Source organism: Ziziphus jujuba, chromosome 1 (genome assembly GCF_031755915.1).
Source record: "Ziziphus jujuba cultivar Dongzao chromosome 1, ASM3175591v1".
In the NCBI taxonomy this organism is placed as follows: domain Eukaryota; kingdom Viridiplantae; phylum Streptophyta; class Magnoliopsida; order Rosales; family Rhamnaceae; genus Ziziphus; species Ziziphus jujuba.
Genome location: NC_083379.1, coordinates 47,086,464 through 47,099,676, shown reverse-complemented (window position 1 = coordinate 47,099,676; position 13,213 = coordinate 47,086,464). Strand labels below are relative to the sequence as shown.

At 29.7% G+C, this 13,213-nt stretch overlaps 1 protein-coding gene across 1 annotated transcript; it reads left to right on the top strand.

Moving 5' to 3' along the window:
- Nucleotides 1–10,119: 10,119 nt before the first annotated feature.
- LOC107435098 (cytochrome P450 86B1) lies at nucleotides 10,120–13,176 on the top strand. Its single transcript, XM_016046647.4, has 2 exons — nucleotides 10,120–11,490; nucleotides 12,385–13,176. The coding sequence occupies exons 1-2, from the start codon at nucleotides 10,135–10,137 to the stop codon at nucleotides 12,787–12,789; spliced, it is 1,761 nt and encodes a 586-aa protein (XP_015902133.3). The 5' UTR covers nucleotides 10,120–10,134; the 3' UTR covers nucleotides 12,790–13,176.
- Nucleotides 13,177–13,213: the final 37 nt, after the last annotated feature.

Genomic DNA, 13,213 nt, shown 5'->3' with positions numbered 1-13,213 from the left:
TTTCGTTGATAGAGGGGTATTTCCATGGGTTTGCCTTGGTATCGTGTTCATACCGTCGTATTGAATGATCCCGGTACTGTTAGCTAAGGAATGCTTTCTTTCAATCAACATGGCAAGTTAGCTTTTAATCAAATAAGGAAAGGGACTTCTCGAAAGGTATGGCATTTCTAACTAGCTAGTTATCTAGCTTAGGTAAAGAAAGATGAGCAGATAGCATTGGTCTCGGAACTTTCTTTTTTTTTTTTAAATACAAGGCGGTGTTCGAGAACTAGCTAGGTCCCTAAATAGAAATTATAAATAAAATACAAAAAGAAAATCTTACTTTAATCTCTAATATTTTTACTTTAATCTCTAATCAAGAACGTGTAATAGGACGTCTTCGATTGTTTCATAGAGCCAATCGGAGACATAGATCAAATGGGAAAGGTGGGAAAGAAAGAAATAAAGGTATGCGGTAGATAGTGATCTATCTTGATTCTATATTTTTATACTTTTTATTTAATAAAAATTTTATTTTTAAAAACCATCATATTGTTTATGTTGCTAGTAATATTTTATGCGATTTTTCTAGATCCATATTTTTATAAAGGAAGTACAATCTAGAAAATAAATAGATCGATAATTATAATTAATAGTAAAGAATAATTGGTTTTGAACAATAGATGTCTTTGACATCCAACCCTGGTAATGAATAACCTATTAATATAAATATGAAATAAATATGTATTATAAATTATATATAAACTATATAAACAAATATTATATAAACAAATATTATATCGAAATAAAATATAATATATAAATATATAATAAGATATATAAACGAAAAAAAGGTTATATTATTATTTTCTTTTTTCTTTCTTATTTAGTTATTATATTATAATAAATTATAAAACTATATAATAAATTAATTATATTATAAATTAATTAATTACATTATAATAAATTATAATTAATAAATAATATATTTATTATATATATATTTATTATAATTATCAATAATTATATCAGCCAAGCATTCTTCTTACGGCTAGATCCAATCTCCTGGTCCCTGCGGAAAGGAAAAAAAATTTCACGTTCTTCCTTTCGGGAAGGGAGAAACGCTTCTCAGCTATCACAAAGAGGGAAATGTGGATTCAATCGACCTGGAAACACAATCTTGGTGAGAGCTTTTAATCATACCCTGCGAGGTTGAAGTCCTTTACCTCAAGAAACCATTTGACCCGTCAAACTCCTCAAAATCTTTATTTCTAACCCAAAGAGGCTATTACCTATAACCCTTCCTGTCTATTTCGAGGAGGCGGGGTAAGAACTTGGAAGAGGCACAACTAAAAAAGGGTCCTCTTCGAATTTATGACAGAAAAGGGAATGGCAAATCAAACTCTAGAATCCGGAATGGGTTATCACAATGTTGATAAAGAACATTTTAAAGAAGCTTCATCACAATCAAAGTTTTTTTCACACACTTATCAAACAAATTCAAACTTGTTAGTAATTATCCACAAAATAGTGAAAAATTTTGCTTCCAGACGTTCAAGTTTACACCCAAAAGCAGTTTTAAGAGGGAACATTAACTTTAATCACAATCATTGAATTTGTTTGGGCTTGTGTAATTAGATTGTGCCTATTTTTAAAGCTAAATTTAAAAGATTCATCTCACATGTTTTTAGTATAATACTATAGTAGACTGATTATATATATTATATTAATTATATACATTCTGCATTTATGCATGCGTTTACTATAAACATATATAGAAGAATATATTTTATTGAACAATGAGTTTTGGATATCCTGGACAACAATGTCTCGCAATACGTTACTAAAAAAATAAAATATACCCGTTCTGCAACATATTGTGATATATATATATATATATATATCTATATATATATATATATATATAAATATATCATTTAGAAATCCCAAACCTCCATCATCAAGAAAGACGGGATTAATATAGGAGAATTCTACTAGAAAATAGAATTCAAAATATCTTGAATGATATAATATATCACACTATATTACACAACGCAAAAATAAAATTTACATATTCTTTAAAATAGAATTCAGAATATCTTAAATGATATAATATATCACACTATATTACACAATGCAAAAATAATATTTACATATTCCTTAACATGTTATGGAACATGTGTTACCTGGATATATTCAGGGTGCCATAGTCCAAGAGAACTGGACTATAAATATATATACCATAGTATTGGTGACAGTTTTTTATAGTATTGGTGACGATTTTCTAAGAAATTGTCGTTAATACTATGAAAAATCGTCACTAATACTGCGGCCCTCATACGGACCGTCCTCACTGTAGAATTTCCGTATATATATATATATATATATATAAAGCAAGGGAAACGACAGACTTACCTTTCTTTTATCACATATGTCAATGCAATGTTCCTGCTGGACACTTGAAATTACTAGAAACTTTTACAATTTTTTCTTTTTCTAGAAAAGACTATTTTTTATCTTTATAGTGGACGTTTTATTACCAAAAGAATATATCTAGTTGACTTTTTATTGTTTAAATTGAACAAGTTTTCCAAGTTGAGGAAGACAAATATAGCACTTTTGTATCATTTTTTTTATGGAAAATAAATATTGATTTTGCTTCCTGTTGATAAAAATTTTTTCAGATAACTTAAATAAATCATTGAAATTACGTAAATTGTAGTTGTATTATAATAACTTATATTAATTACAAAGGTAATGTAATATTTAAAGGTGCAATTTTCGGGTGAAACTCTGTCTTTGACATGATCAAATATGTAAGTAGCTAGTACTTGTTAATTAGGTAAGGGCTTAGTCATGACATTATGACATGTATATATAATATGGTATTTCGCACTTTTCCCTCTTTAATTATTAAGCTTTTGTACTTTAATTTCTGAGTTTTTTTTTTTTCTTTTTTTGAAATTTTAGTTTTTAAACTTCAAATATTTTTACACTTTGATCCTTTAATCCACTTTTTATCTATTTTTTCAATAGTTTTGAGGCAAACAACATACTTAATGCAATATGTTTGGGTCTTCTACTGTTGTTTAATTTAATAATTTCATTGTTTATAAATGTATTATATGATTCAAAATTGTTAAAAATAAGATTAAAAAAAACTGTTAAAGAATTAAAGTGTTGAAAAAATGAAATTAAAAGACCATAATGCCAAAAAAAAAAATCAGGAATTAAAATATAAAACCTTTAAAATATAATCCACCTCGACGGGATGGCTCCGACCCAAAATGGTCGATTTGAATTAAGAAAATATTTGATATTTTTTACTATTTCTTAACTTTGGTGTGCCCACACTTACTATTTTTCATCTCCATATTCCATTATCCCCACCATTGCAAATTCCTTATGCATGTGAATATGACTTTGTGTTAGACTTCTGCGTATAATTAGTTATTACTTAGGAGACAACATTTTTTTTTATTCTTTGCTGTTAGAGTACACGCTCATACTTTCATATTTATATGGGTTATTTGCTCCGGTAGTTCCTTGAACCATTCTTACAATCACACTTTGGTCTTAATTTTATTTTTGGCAATTTAATCTCTACATTTCAATTTTTAGTGCACTTTTGTCTATCAATTATTATCCATTGATTATTATCCATCAACTTTTTAGTAGATTTGAAAAGTACAATATACTTGATACAACATGTAGGAGTTTTATAAAATTGTATAATTTTGTAATTTTGTTATAATTTTATTAGAATGAATATACTGTATGTCATGTTAAAAATTAGACTGAAAATAGTTTCAAAGATAAAAATGTATTAAAAACTAATGTTCGGAGACCAAATATTAAGAATAAAAACTCAAAAATCAAAGTGCAAATGTAAGCGTAATTTAGTAAGCAATAAAGTTAAAAACTTTATTTCTAATGAAAAATAGTACAGCTTCTACTGAAAGGACTTGTTGATTTTATCGATTTACCTTTATAATGCTTCCTTTGATATAACCATTGATAATAATTCTTAAATTTTAGTTTAATATCTGATGTTAAAGTCTCTCCCTTTAATTAAAAATCAATTACCAAATTCGTTTGGGCTCAGACATTTGAACTGAAATATGGGCCATTTATATTAAATCAAAATGAGTCTTCAATTAAGAGCGTAGACACATCATGATCACTTTGTTTATGACTGGTTCATAAAGAAGCATGTATGCTGAAAGAAAGATTGATATAATAAATGGACCCGACCTGCTTATAATCAAGCAAACTCTCTATCTTTTAAAGGATCATGATCACAGTTATAATAACATTATTGTTGCCCTTTTTTTGGTCAAAAAAATTATCAATAGTATTATTGCTGAATTAATATGTTAGTGCAAGATTCTTTTCATTACATTCTTTTTTTTTTCTTTTTTTTTTCTTTTTTTGAGAAACTTGTAAGAGTTCTCGTATTAAATAAAAATGCAAAAGAGTATAGTTAATTTCTTTTTATTTCATTTATTGGTTTATTGGTTTTGCACTTTCCTTTACATTTCACTTCGGTCTAAGGCGGTCAACTTTTTCAAATGACTCAAATATCCTTATTTAAAATGATAAAAATTTTCATCCATCGAAGGAAAATTTGTTGCCCAAAACCGAGATAATAAATCATAATTGTGGGCTTGGCGGACTATATATAAAGTAATTTACCCTTATCAATATAAAACTTTTGTTAGAAAAAAAAATGAAACGGTTATTTGGAATAATAATCAAAGCTTTTTCTAGTTAAAACACCTTGGTGTATATATATATGCCTCATAAAAACCAAATAAGATAAGAAAGGGACTTAATACCAAAATATATATATATATATATATATATATTAAAAAAACAAAGGATAAGAAAAGGACTTATATACTAAAGTACTCAAAATTCAAAGGAACTTAATTAAACTTAAATTATATATTAATTAAACTTGTCAAATAAAGGAAAAAGAAAGAAGAATTGAAGGCGAAATTACTAGCTGTCGGATTTGATGACACCATCAAATCGTGTTGAATGTTTAGGTCCAGAATTGCCAAGTGGGTCGGGAACAGGTGTAGTTGGAGCATAAACTTGGTGCAGAACAAGTTTTGGAAAACCATTATAGTTTTTTTGTTTTTTAATAAAATAAAAACCAATATAATATGGTTGATTGCAGGGTTTCCACCAGATAAAGGAGACAGTGATTCATGATTCAAAGCTAGTACACATATCATATATGCATCTCTTATGCATTACATTTGCGTGTTGAGTCCAAAACCACAAGCACTGCACCTGCATGAATCTTTGTTTTTATTGATTTTTTATTATACATATTGCGATCAGCTTCCTCTTTTCTCATATCAATATACCTTTTTTTTTTTTTTGTGAAGAAATTTTGTTCAATAAAATTGGCACTTTTATTTTGCAAATTAAAGAACAACGTGTTGAATAAGTACAACTCCAAATCTTAGTCGGACCAGGGGGCCTCTATTGGCCTACTTATATATATTTAATATCAGTCGAAAAATTAAATTCTGTAGTTGATTGTCAAACTGATGGAATTAATAATAATCCACGTGAATGCCCATAACTGCGGGCTGTTAATTTGCTATATGCTCCTCTGCACGTGTGTATAGATATATCCTTATGTTAATTTGAAATTTATGTTGATTAAAAAAAAGTTAAAATTTCAAATTTACTTTTCTTAATTTTTGTTGAATATATAAAAATGGCATTAGGGTATCAGGCATAACTTGCTTCTGTATATAAATAACCATTCCCGAATGTTTGAGTTCTTATATTTTTCATCTTAGTTTTTGATTTTGATATTAATTAATGCTAGCTAATTAATAATAGATATATAATATATATATATATATATATACACTTTATTGTAATCTCCTAATAATTGTGCTTTGGAAACTAACACGGAAAAAAGAGGGGTCGGCTGGTGTAGTTGACACAGGGTGGTCTTTTTTTTTTTTTTTTTTTTTTTTTTTCCCTCCTCCCTTGACACAGGGTGGTACATAATTAATAGCTATGGACCCTATTGGAATAAATTTCATGATTTTTTTAATTAATGTAGAAATTAATTGGGCTTTGGACCTGGTTGGTGATTAGTAGGATCCAGAAAAAAAAAAAAAAAAAAAAAAAAAAAAAAAAAAAAAAAACCCAAACTTAAACCTTCATTAATTAAAAGCCCATTAAACATGTGGGATTTGCCCTTGATTAGCGTCGTGATATTGTACGTACTTGGCTTTGTCGGTAGCTATATATTCGTTTTATTACGTAAAGAAAATAATAAAAACCAGTCATAGTTGTAGGTACTCTGATAGTTATAAATTAGAATCAATATGATTTTTGATGGAAAGGATTTCAAAAAAAGTTTAATTTGATTAAGACTTAAAACCTCATATCTCCTTTCAATAAATAAATAAAACCCCATACCTCTCATTAATTATACTTGCGATCCATGGTTTACGGTAAGTCTTTTTAAGAAAATTGTTTTATTAATTGTTGGCGTAACTTTAATATTTCAAATGTGCTATAAAATAAAAGAGTAACAAATACTAATTTTAAAAATAAAAAATAATAAAAAGAAATAGAGAGGACATGATGGTAACAAATAAAAATATCAAATAACTTCCGTTCCACAAAGACAGAAGTTACAAGAATTCTGTCGAAAAAACAAAAAATGTTATAAGAATATCACATAAAAAAAAATTAATTGTCTTCATTAGAATATTATTTTTATTGAAGCCCACAGTTTGTTCCTATGAAGAGACAAAAATAACCCATAAAATCTCAAAAAAAATTCAGAATCAGCAAAGTTTTGACAATTTTCCTTTTTTGGGTAGATATTATTCAGTCATACGTACGGCCTGCTATGTCTTTGTCATAATTAAGTCCAATACATACCAAATTTCAAACAAGCTTTTATTACAATTTTCGAGTTAACAAGTAGAAATACAATTAAGGGATTTAGGGTACCTATATGGATATCAGGAAAGCCAATCAATATGTTTTTAACAATAGATATCAAAATTATAACAAAATTTTCATATAAAAGGAGATTTTTTTTTTTTTTTTATGTTTTCTTTGTTGATCCTCTCAACCAACAGCCATGTAAAATATTCAGAGACTTAAATGAACAATTTTTTTTATAAACAAGTTACAATAAATTTTTATTTTAAATGAGAGGAGAGCATATTTCAAACCCACAATTAAATAGTATGAATATGAAGGACATACCACTAAATCAATCTCATTTAACAAATAAAACTCTTTTAAAATTAAAATAGATAAATGAACAAACTTTTAGTATAGCCAAACATGAATGTAGAAAGTCTTTTGTAAAATTATGTATATATGGTTTAATAAAAAGGAGAAGAGGGCAAATTAGGTTATTGGCTTGTTAGGTATACTCCCTACATCATGTTTTAAGAGAATTGCTATTAATGTAACATAGAAGTTGAAAGATTTATTGTAGATAGGGCATCAATGTTTACTTGGTAGATATTCAATCCAAAAAGAATATCTCAAATAATTAATGATGCGTTGATTATTTAAAAAATAAAAAAATTATTAATAAATATTGTTTTTGATTTTTTTATTTTTTTTTTTATTGATAAGGGTCGTTGTTTTTAAATTTTTTTAGGTCTAAAAGACCCTTTCAATAAAAAGGAGACAATCTTCTTCTTCTTTCTTTTTTTTGTTTTTTGCCATGTTAGTTTAATAGAGCCTTTGGATAGATTCATGGGAGAGTTTTTTAGTTTTTTTCCCCAGAAATGACTGTATTACTTTTCTGATTTAGCAAAAAACATTAAAAATTTAGAAAGCCAATGGAAATGCTCTAATTATTCTATTTGATACAATATTATATTCCATAAATTTCCAATTTACTTTATATATTTCATATAAAGTCATTCTCTTAGTAGAGAATCATTAATTTAATTAAATCCAAAATGCTTAAGATCTATTTAGTATAGTTGTTGAAAGTAGAGCTTTAACATATAAAGTTTTGTATAATAGATCTTTTTGAAGAAGAGTTTTTATTAAAATGCTAATAAATGTTTGGTTGTAAATAAATAAAAAATAAATAAATAAATAAATAAACCTACACTAAATGCTTATTGAGTTTTTCATATAAGCTAAAACAAATAATGTTTTTAGAAAAGTTCAAAATTTAAACTTCTCTGAACAATTTAAAAAATATATATATATTTTTTGCCAACAAATACTTGTTGATTCTTATTAAACATTTTTATCTTTTAACAAAAAAGTTTCAAATAGAGCTTTTAGTCCCAAAAAAAAGCTTTGCTATATATAACATATGCTTATTAGTTGATTATCTTATAAGTTATTATTTGAATTTAAATCTAAAAATCTAAAATGGATATGACAGTCTTTAACATTTATTATATAGTAATTCATGATTTAATAAAGTATGAGTAAATTCTTATTTCATACCTACAAAATATTTGATAATTTTTTAGATTTAAAAAAAAAATCCACCAGACAAAATTAATAAAAGAAAAAAACCTTGATTGCTTTCATTTGCTACATGTATAATCTAATTATTGAATGTTATCTAAATTCTATACCATGTGATGATACTATTTCCCATTTAAAATTCTACAATTCTCTTTTTTGCATTTTTTTTTTAATTATTTAGAACTTTTCAAATTGTGCGTGGCATTTACATACTACCTCAATACATGGATAAAAAGTATTTCAACAATACCATCTTATGTCTCTTAGTTGAGAAGAGTTAATGTATATACGAGAAAAGAGACGGAAAAGAGGAACCCTATACACATAGGAATTACAATAGCAGCAAAGTAAGAACATAATTTTATTTTTTTTAATTGTGGATTTTTTTACACCAAAATGACCAAATAAATGGAAATAATTAAATATAAGAATAGGTAGCCATTTTTGTTTATATGAATCCGTAATGAATTAAGTAGGAGTACGCCGCATACCAAAATTTATGGCCATGTCCCGAATATATTTTAGCAAAATAAATATAAAATAAGATTACACACAGTGAAAATCTCTTCGGTGCAAAATCAATCCGGTTTCTTCTCATTTATCGTGGCCATAATCACTATCAAATAATTCTTCATTCCTAAGACTCCTTAACGGTTCGTATAATTTAATCTATATTTCTTATCATACATAAATTATGTATGAAGCTGGCAATGAAGTTAGGTAACCCAGCAATGTATGTGCACCCAGTAAATTTGTCGAATCTAATAGGGGGTCAGAATAACCTCATGAACCTACCGTTAGAAAAAATAATAATAATAATTAAAAATGACAACATCGATCATTAACTAGTGAACGGACTAACTTTAAGCTTCGTTACGATCAACTACCACCAACCAACCGGACCCACATCAAATCACATCATTAATTACAAAACATAGTAAAACTTGATTTCTTAAGCAAACTCATAAACATGGTAGCAGTAACCTAGTAAAAGAATAAAGCCAAACTTCATTAACATTGGCCGCCTTAGGGGGCGGGTTAACCAAATGGGTCAAACAAAACCTTGGAAAATGGTCATGGTTTTGCCACGTGCAATACATGTTGGTCACCATAATTTTATTTTATTTATTTTTTTCAATTTGTTCGTAGCCAAATTTAAAAAATAAAAGGAAAAAGAAAAATAAAATTAACAAAAATAAAAACAAATTGAAAGATAAGGAAACTTTAGAAATTAAAACAGCAGAAAATAGTTGCTCTTAGGTTATCCGCCTACACCCACCACCACACCCAATATCACTCGCAAGCATGTTGCCACCCTCTTTTTCCTTAGTCTTTACAAAAAGGTACTCTACTCTAACCAAATTTGTATTCCGATTTCGACACTCAAATACAAAATCATTTAGACCCACATCAAACTTAATCCCCCCTATTCAATTCTTCAAACCGAAACAATTCCCTATTTGAAGAAAAAGCCGTAAAACCCCCATCTCAAGAAAAGTACCATAAAATTTAAGCGGTTAGATTTTCAATTTTTCACACTCATTAACTTAACATCAACTTTACAGCCACACATATTTTCTGCTCACCAAATCAAAACCGCTTGGGTAAAAACATGCACGCCAAGAAAACTAGAATCTTCCATCCATATAAGACATGACCACCCTCTCTTCTCTCCCCCAAACCGCAAAGAATTTTATGCCCCCTCATTCCAATACAATGAAAATGAACACCCCCAACCTAACCGCCCTCTCTCCTTCTTTCTCTTCGTCCTCATCTTCTAATGTTTCCACTGGAAACTTTATTTCACGCAAGCTGTTTTTCCTCCACCATATCCATATATTCGAGCTTTTCGTGGCTGTTTTCGTTTTCGTAGCTATAAACTCCTTGAGGCAAAAGAAACGCCATGGCTTACCCGTTTGGCCTGTAGTCGGGATGTTGCCTTCTTTGGTATCTGCACTTGGAAACAACACGTACGAGTGGATTTCCGACGTACTTGTTAAGCAAAACGGGACGTTTATATTCAGAGGACCTTCGTTTAGCAGCCTTAATTGCGTCGTCACCGCGGATCCTCGTAACTTGGAGCATCTTCTCAAGACCAAGTTCTCGAATTTCCCAAAAGGGCCGTATTTCCGAGACACCGTTCGCGATCTCCTGGGCGATGGAATATTCAGTGCGGACAACGAGACGTGGCAAAGACAACGAAAGACGGCGAGCATCGAGTTTCATTCGGCTAAGTTCCGGCAATTGACAATCGAGTCGTTGCTGGAGCTTGTTCATGCTCGGCTCTTACCAGTCTTAGCCGAATCCCTGAAATACTCCACACAACTCGACCTTCAAGATGTGCTCTTGAGGTTAACTTTCGACAACGTTTGCATGATCGCATTCGGAGTCGATCCAGGTTGCTTGCGCCAGGGTTTACCCCAAATTCCATTTGCCAAAGCCTTCGAGTACGCAACAGAAGCAACCGTGCTCCGTTTCGTGACGCCTACGTGTATATGGAAGGCAATGAGATATTTGGACATTGGATTGGAGAAGAAGCTAAAGATTTGGATAAAAGCGGTGGACGAGTTCGCTCAGAATGTGATTCAGACTAGGAAGAAAGAACTCGCTTCGAGATGCGACGACCCCGACGACAACGAGAAGAATAAGCAAAGATCGGACCTATTGACGGTGTTTATGAGGTTGAAAGATGATAATGGACAGCCATTTTCAGACAAGTTCTTAAGGGACATCTGCGTGAACTTTATATTGGCTGGGAGGGACACCTCTTCGGTTGCTTTGAGCTGGTTTTTCTGGCTCCTTGATCGGAATCCGGAAGTGGAGGAGAAAATTCTGGGAGAATTATGCAGAATAGTTGGTGAAAGAGATGTTGATGAGCTCAAAAAGGAAGAGAGTAGTGAAACCGGAGTGGTTTTTCGGCCGGAGGAGATCAAGAAGATGGACTATCTTCAAGCTGCTATTTCGGAGGCTCTAAGGCTCTATCCTTCTGTGCCGGTGGATCACAAGGAGGTAACCCTCAAATTTAAAAAAAATTATTTTTCCTTTTTTTTGTTTTTTAAGTAATTTTTCCGATTCTGATTTTGATTCTTTGAGAATATTAATCTTGTTGATTTGGCTGACATCGGCTTCTCGCCACCGATATTAGTACTGTTTCTATTGAAACATCTTTTTCATAATTTTTTAATGAGAAAACAAAGCCCTTCATCACTCGTGAGTTTTGTAGCTCAATGTACGTGCAAAACTCAACATAACAAGTTTATATGTCTCTAATTTTCTATTTAGATTTTGTAGTAACTTTTGAAAAAATTTCAGTTTGAGTATTATTTTTAAAACAATTTAATTCTAGTATTATAATTTTGTTGAAAAATTAATTATTTTTATGATGATGCATGAACTATATCTTACAAAATCGTTGTGTAGAAATCATAAAATATATATATACATATATATATATCTGTGCTTTTAGTTTTAGTGTATGAAAATTATTAAAAATGACAGCTAGCACAGAATTATTATGTGGTCAAAATTCTCGTTAACCTAACTCTATATAAAATATTAAAATAAAATACTTTTAGGTGGCTTTCTAGGAACTTAGGAACAGTTACCTGCACTTTATTCTGATTTCTTTTTTCCTTCTTCTTTCTTTAATATTGTTTGGGACGTTGGGTAAACTGTATTTGGAAACTTGAAGCTGTTATCTACTTTTTAATGAATTTTCCACCACTAGATTATAAAAAAGTAAGAAAAAACATATTATAAGAGTTTACTCGTCGATAAGCTAAATATATATATAGATAACCGTTATTTTTTTATATATTTTATATGGCGCTTTTGAATTTAATTACAAGCGTTAATCTAATTGTTAGCGAATTTTTCATTGATAATTCAACTTCCAACGCGCAGGTCGTTGAAGATGACAAGTTTCCAGACGGGACAGTATTGAAGAAAGGAACGAAAGTGATATACGCAATATATGCCATGGGAAGAATGGAGGCAATATGGGGAAAGGATTGCAGAGAGTTTAAACCGGAGAGATGGCTTCGTGATGGCCGATTCATGAGCGAATCAGCATACAAGTTTACGGCCTTCAATGGCGGTCCTCGGCTTTGCTTAGGCAAAGATTTTGCCTATTACCAGATGAAATTTGTGGCTTCTTCAATTCTTTATCGCTACCATGTGAAGGTGGTGAAGGATCATCCTGTGGTTCCAAAGCTGGCTTTAACAATGTATATGAAACACGGCCTGAAGGTCAACCTATTAAAGCGCCAGGGCTCTGAGCTTCAAAAGTACTTTAAATCGTTTAATTAGCTGAAAGTGCTTTTTATTATGAACACCTTGCTTATATTACCACATAATTACGTTTGTTTTCATTTTTTCCTTTGAAAAAAAAAAAATATATATATATATATATATATATGATGTAGTGTTTGTGATGTAATTTATAGATGAAAATGATTAAAGAAGAAGTGTAGAGTGAAAAAAGAAATAGGAAAAGTAAAAAGTTAATATGGAGAAGCTGCGAGTGAATAATGGAGTGTGATTGATTAGATTGGATTGTTTATACGCTAGCAGTGGGGAGTTATATATATATATTTTCTATGATTGTGATTTGGAAAAATAATTTCTATGATATGATGAATTTGAATGAATAAGTATCGATAATTCCATTACTTGTTCTGCTTATTTTCATTGTTATTAGTGGGCTTATTGTTTGTATTACTGTTAGTCAAAT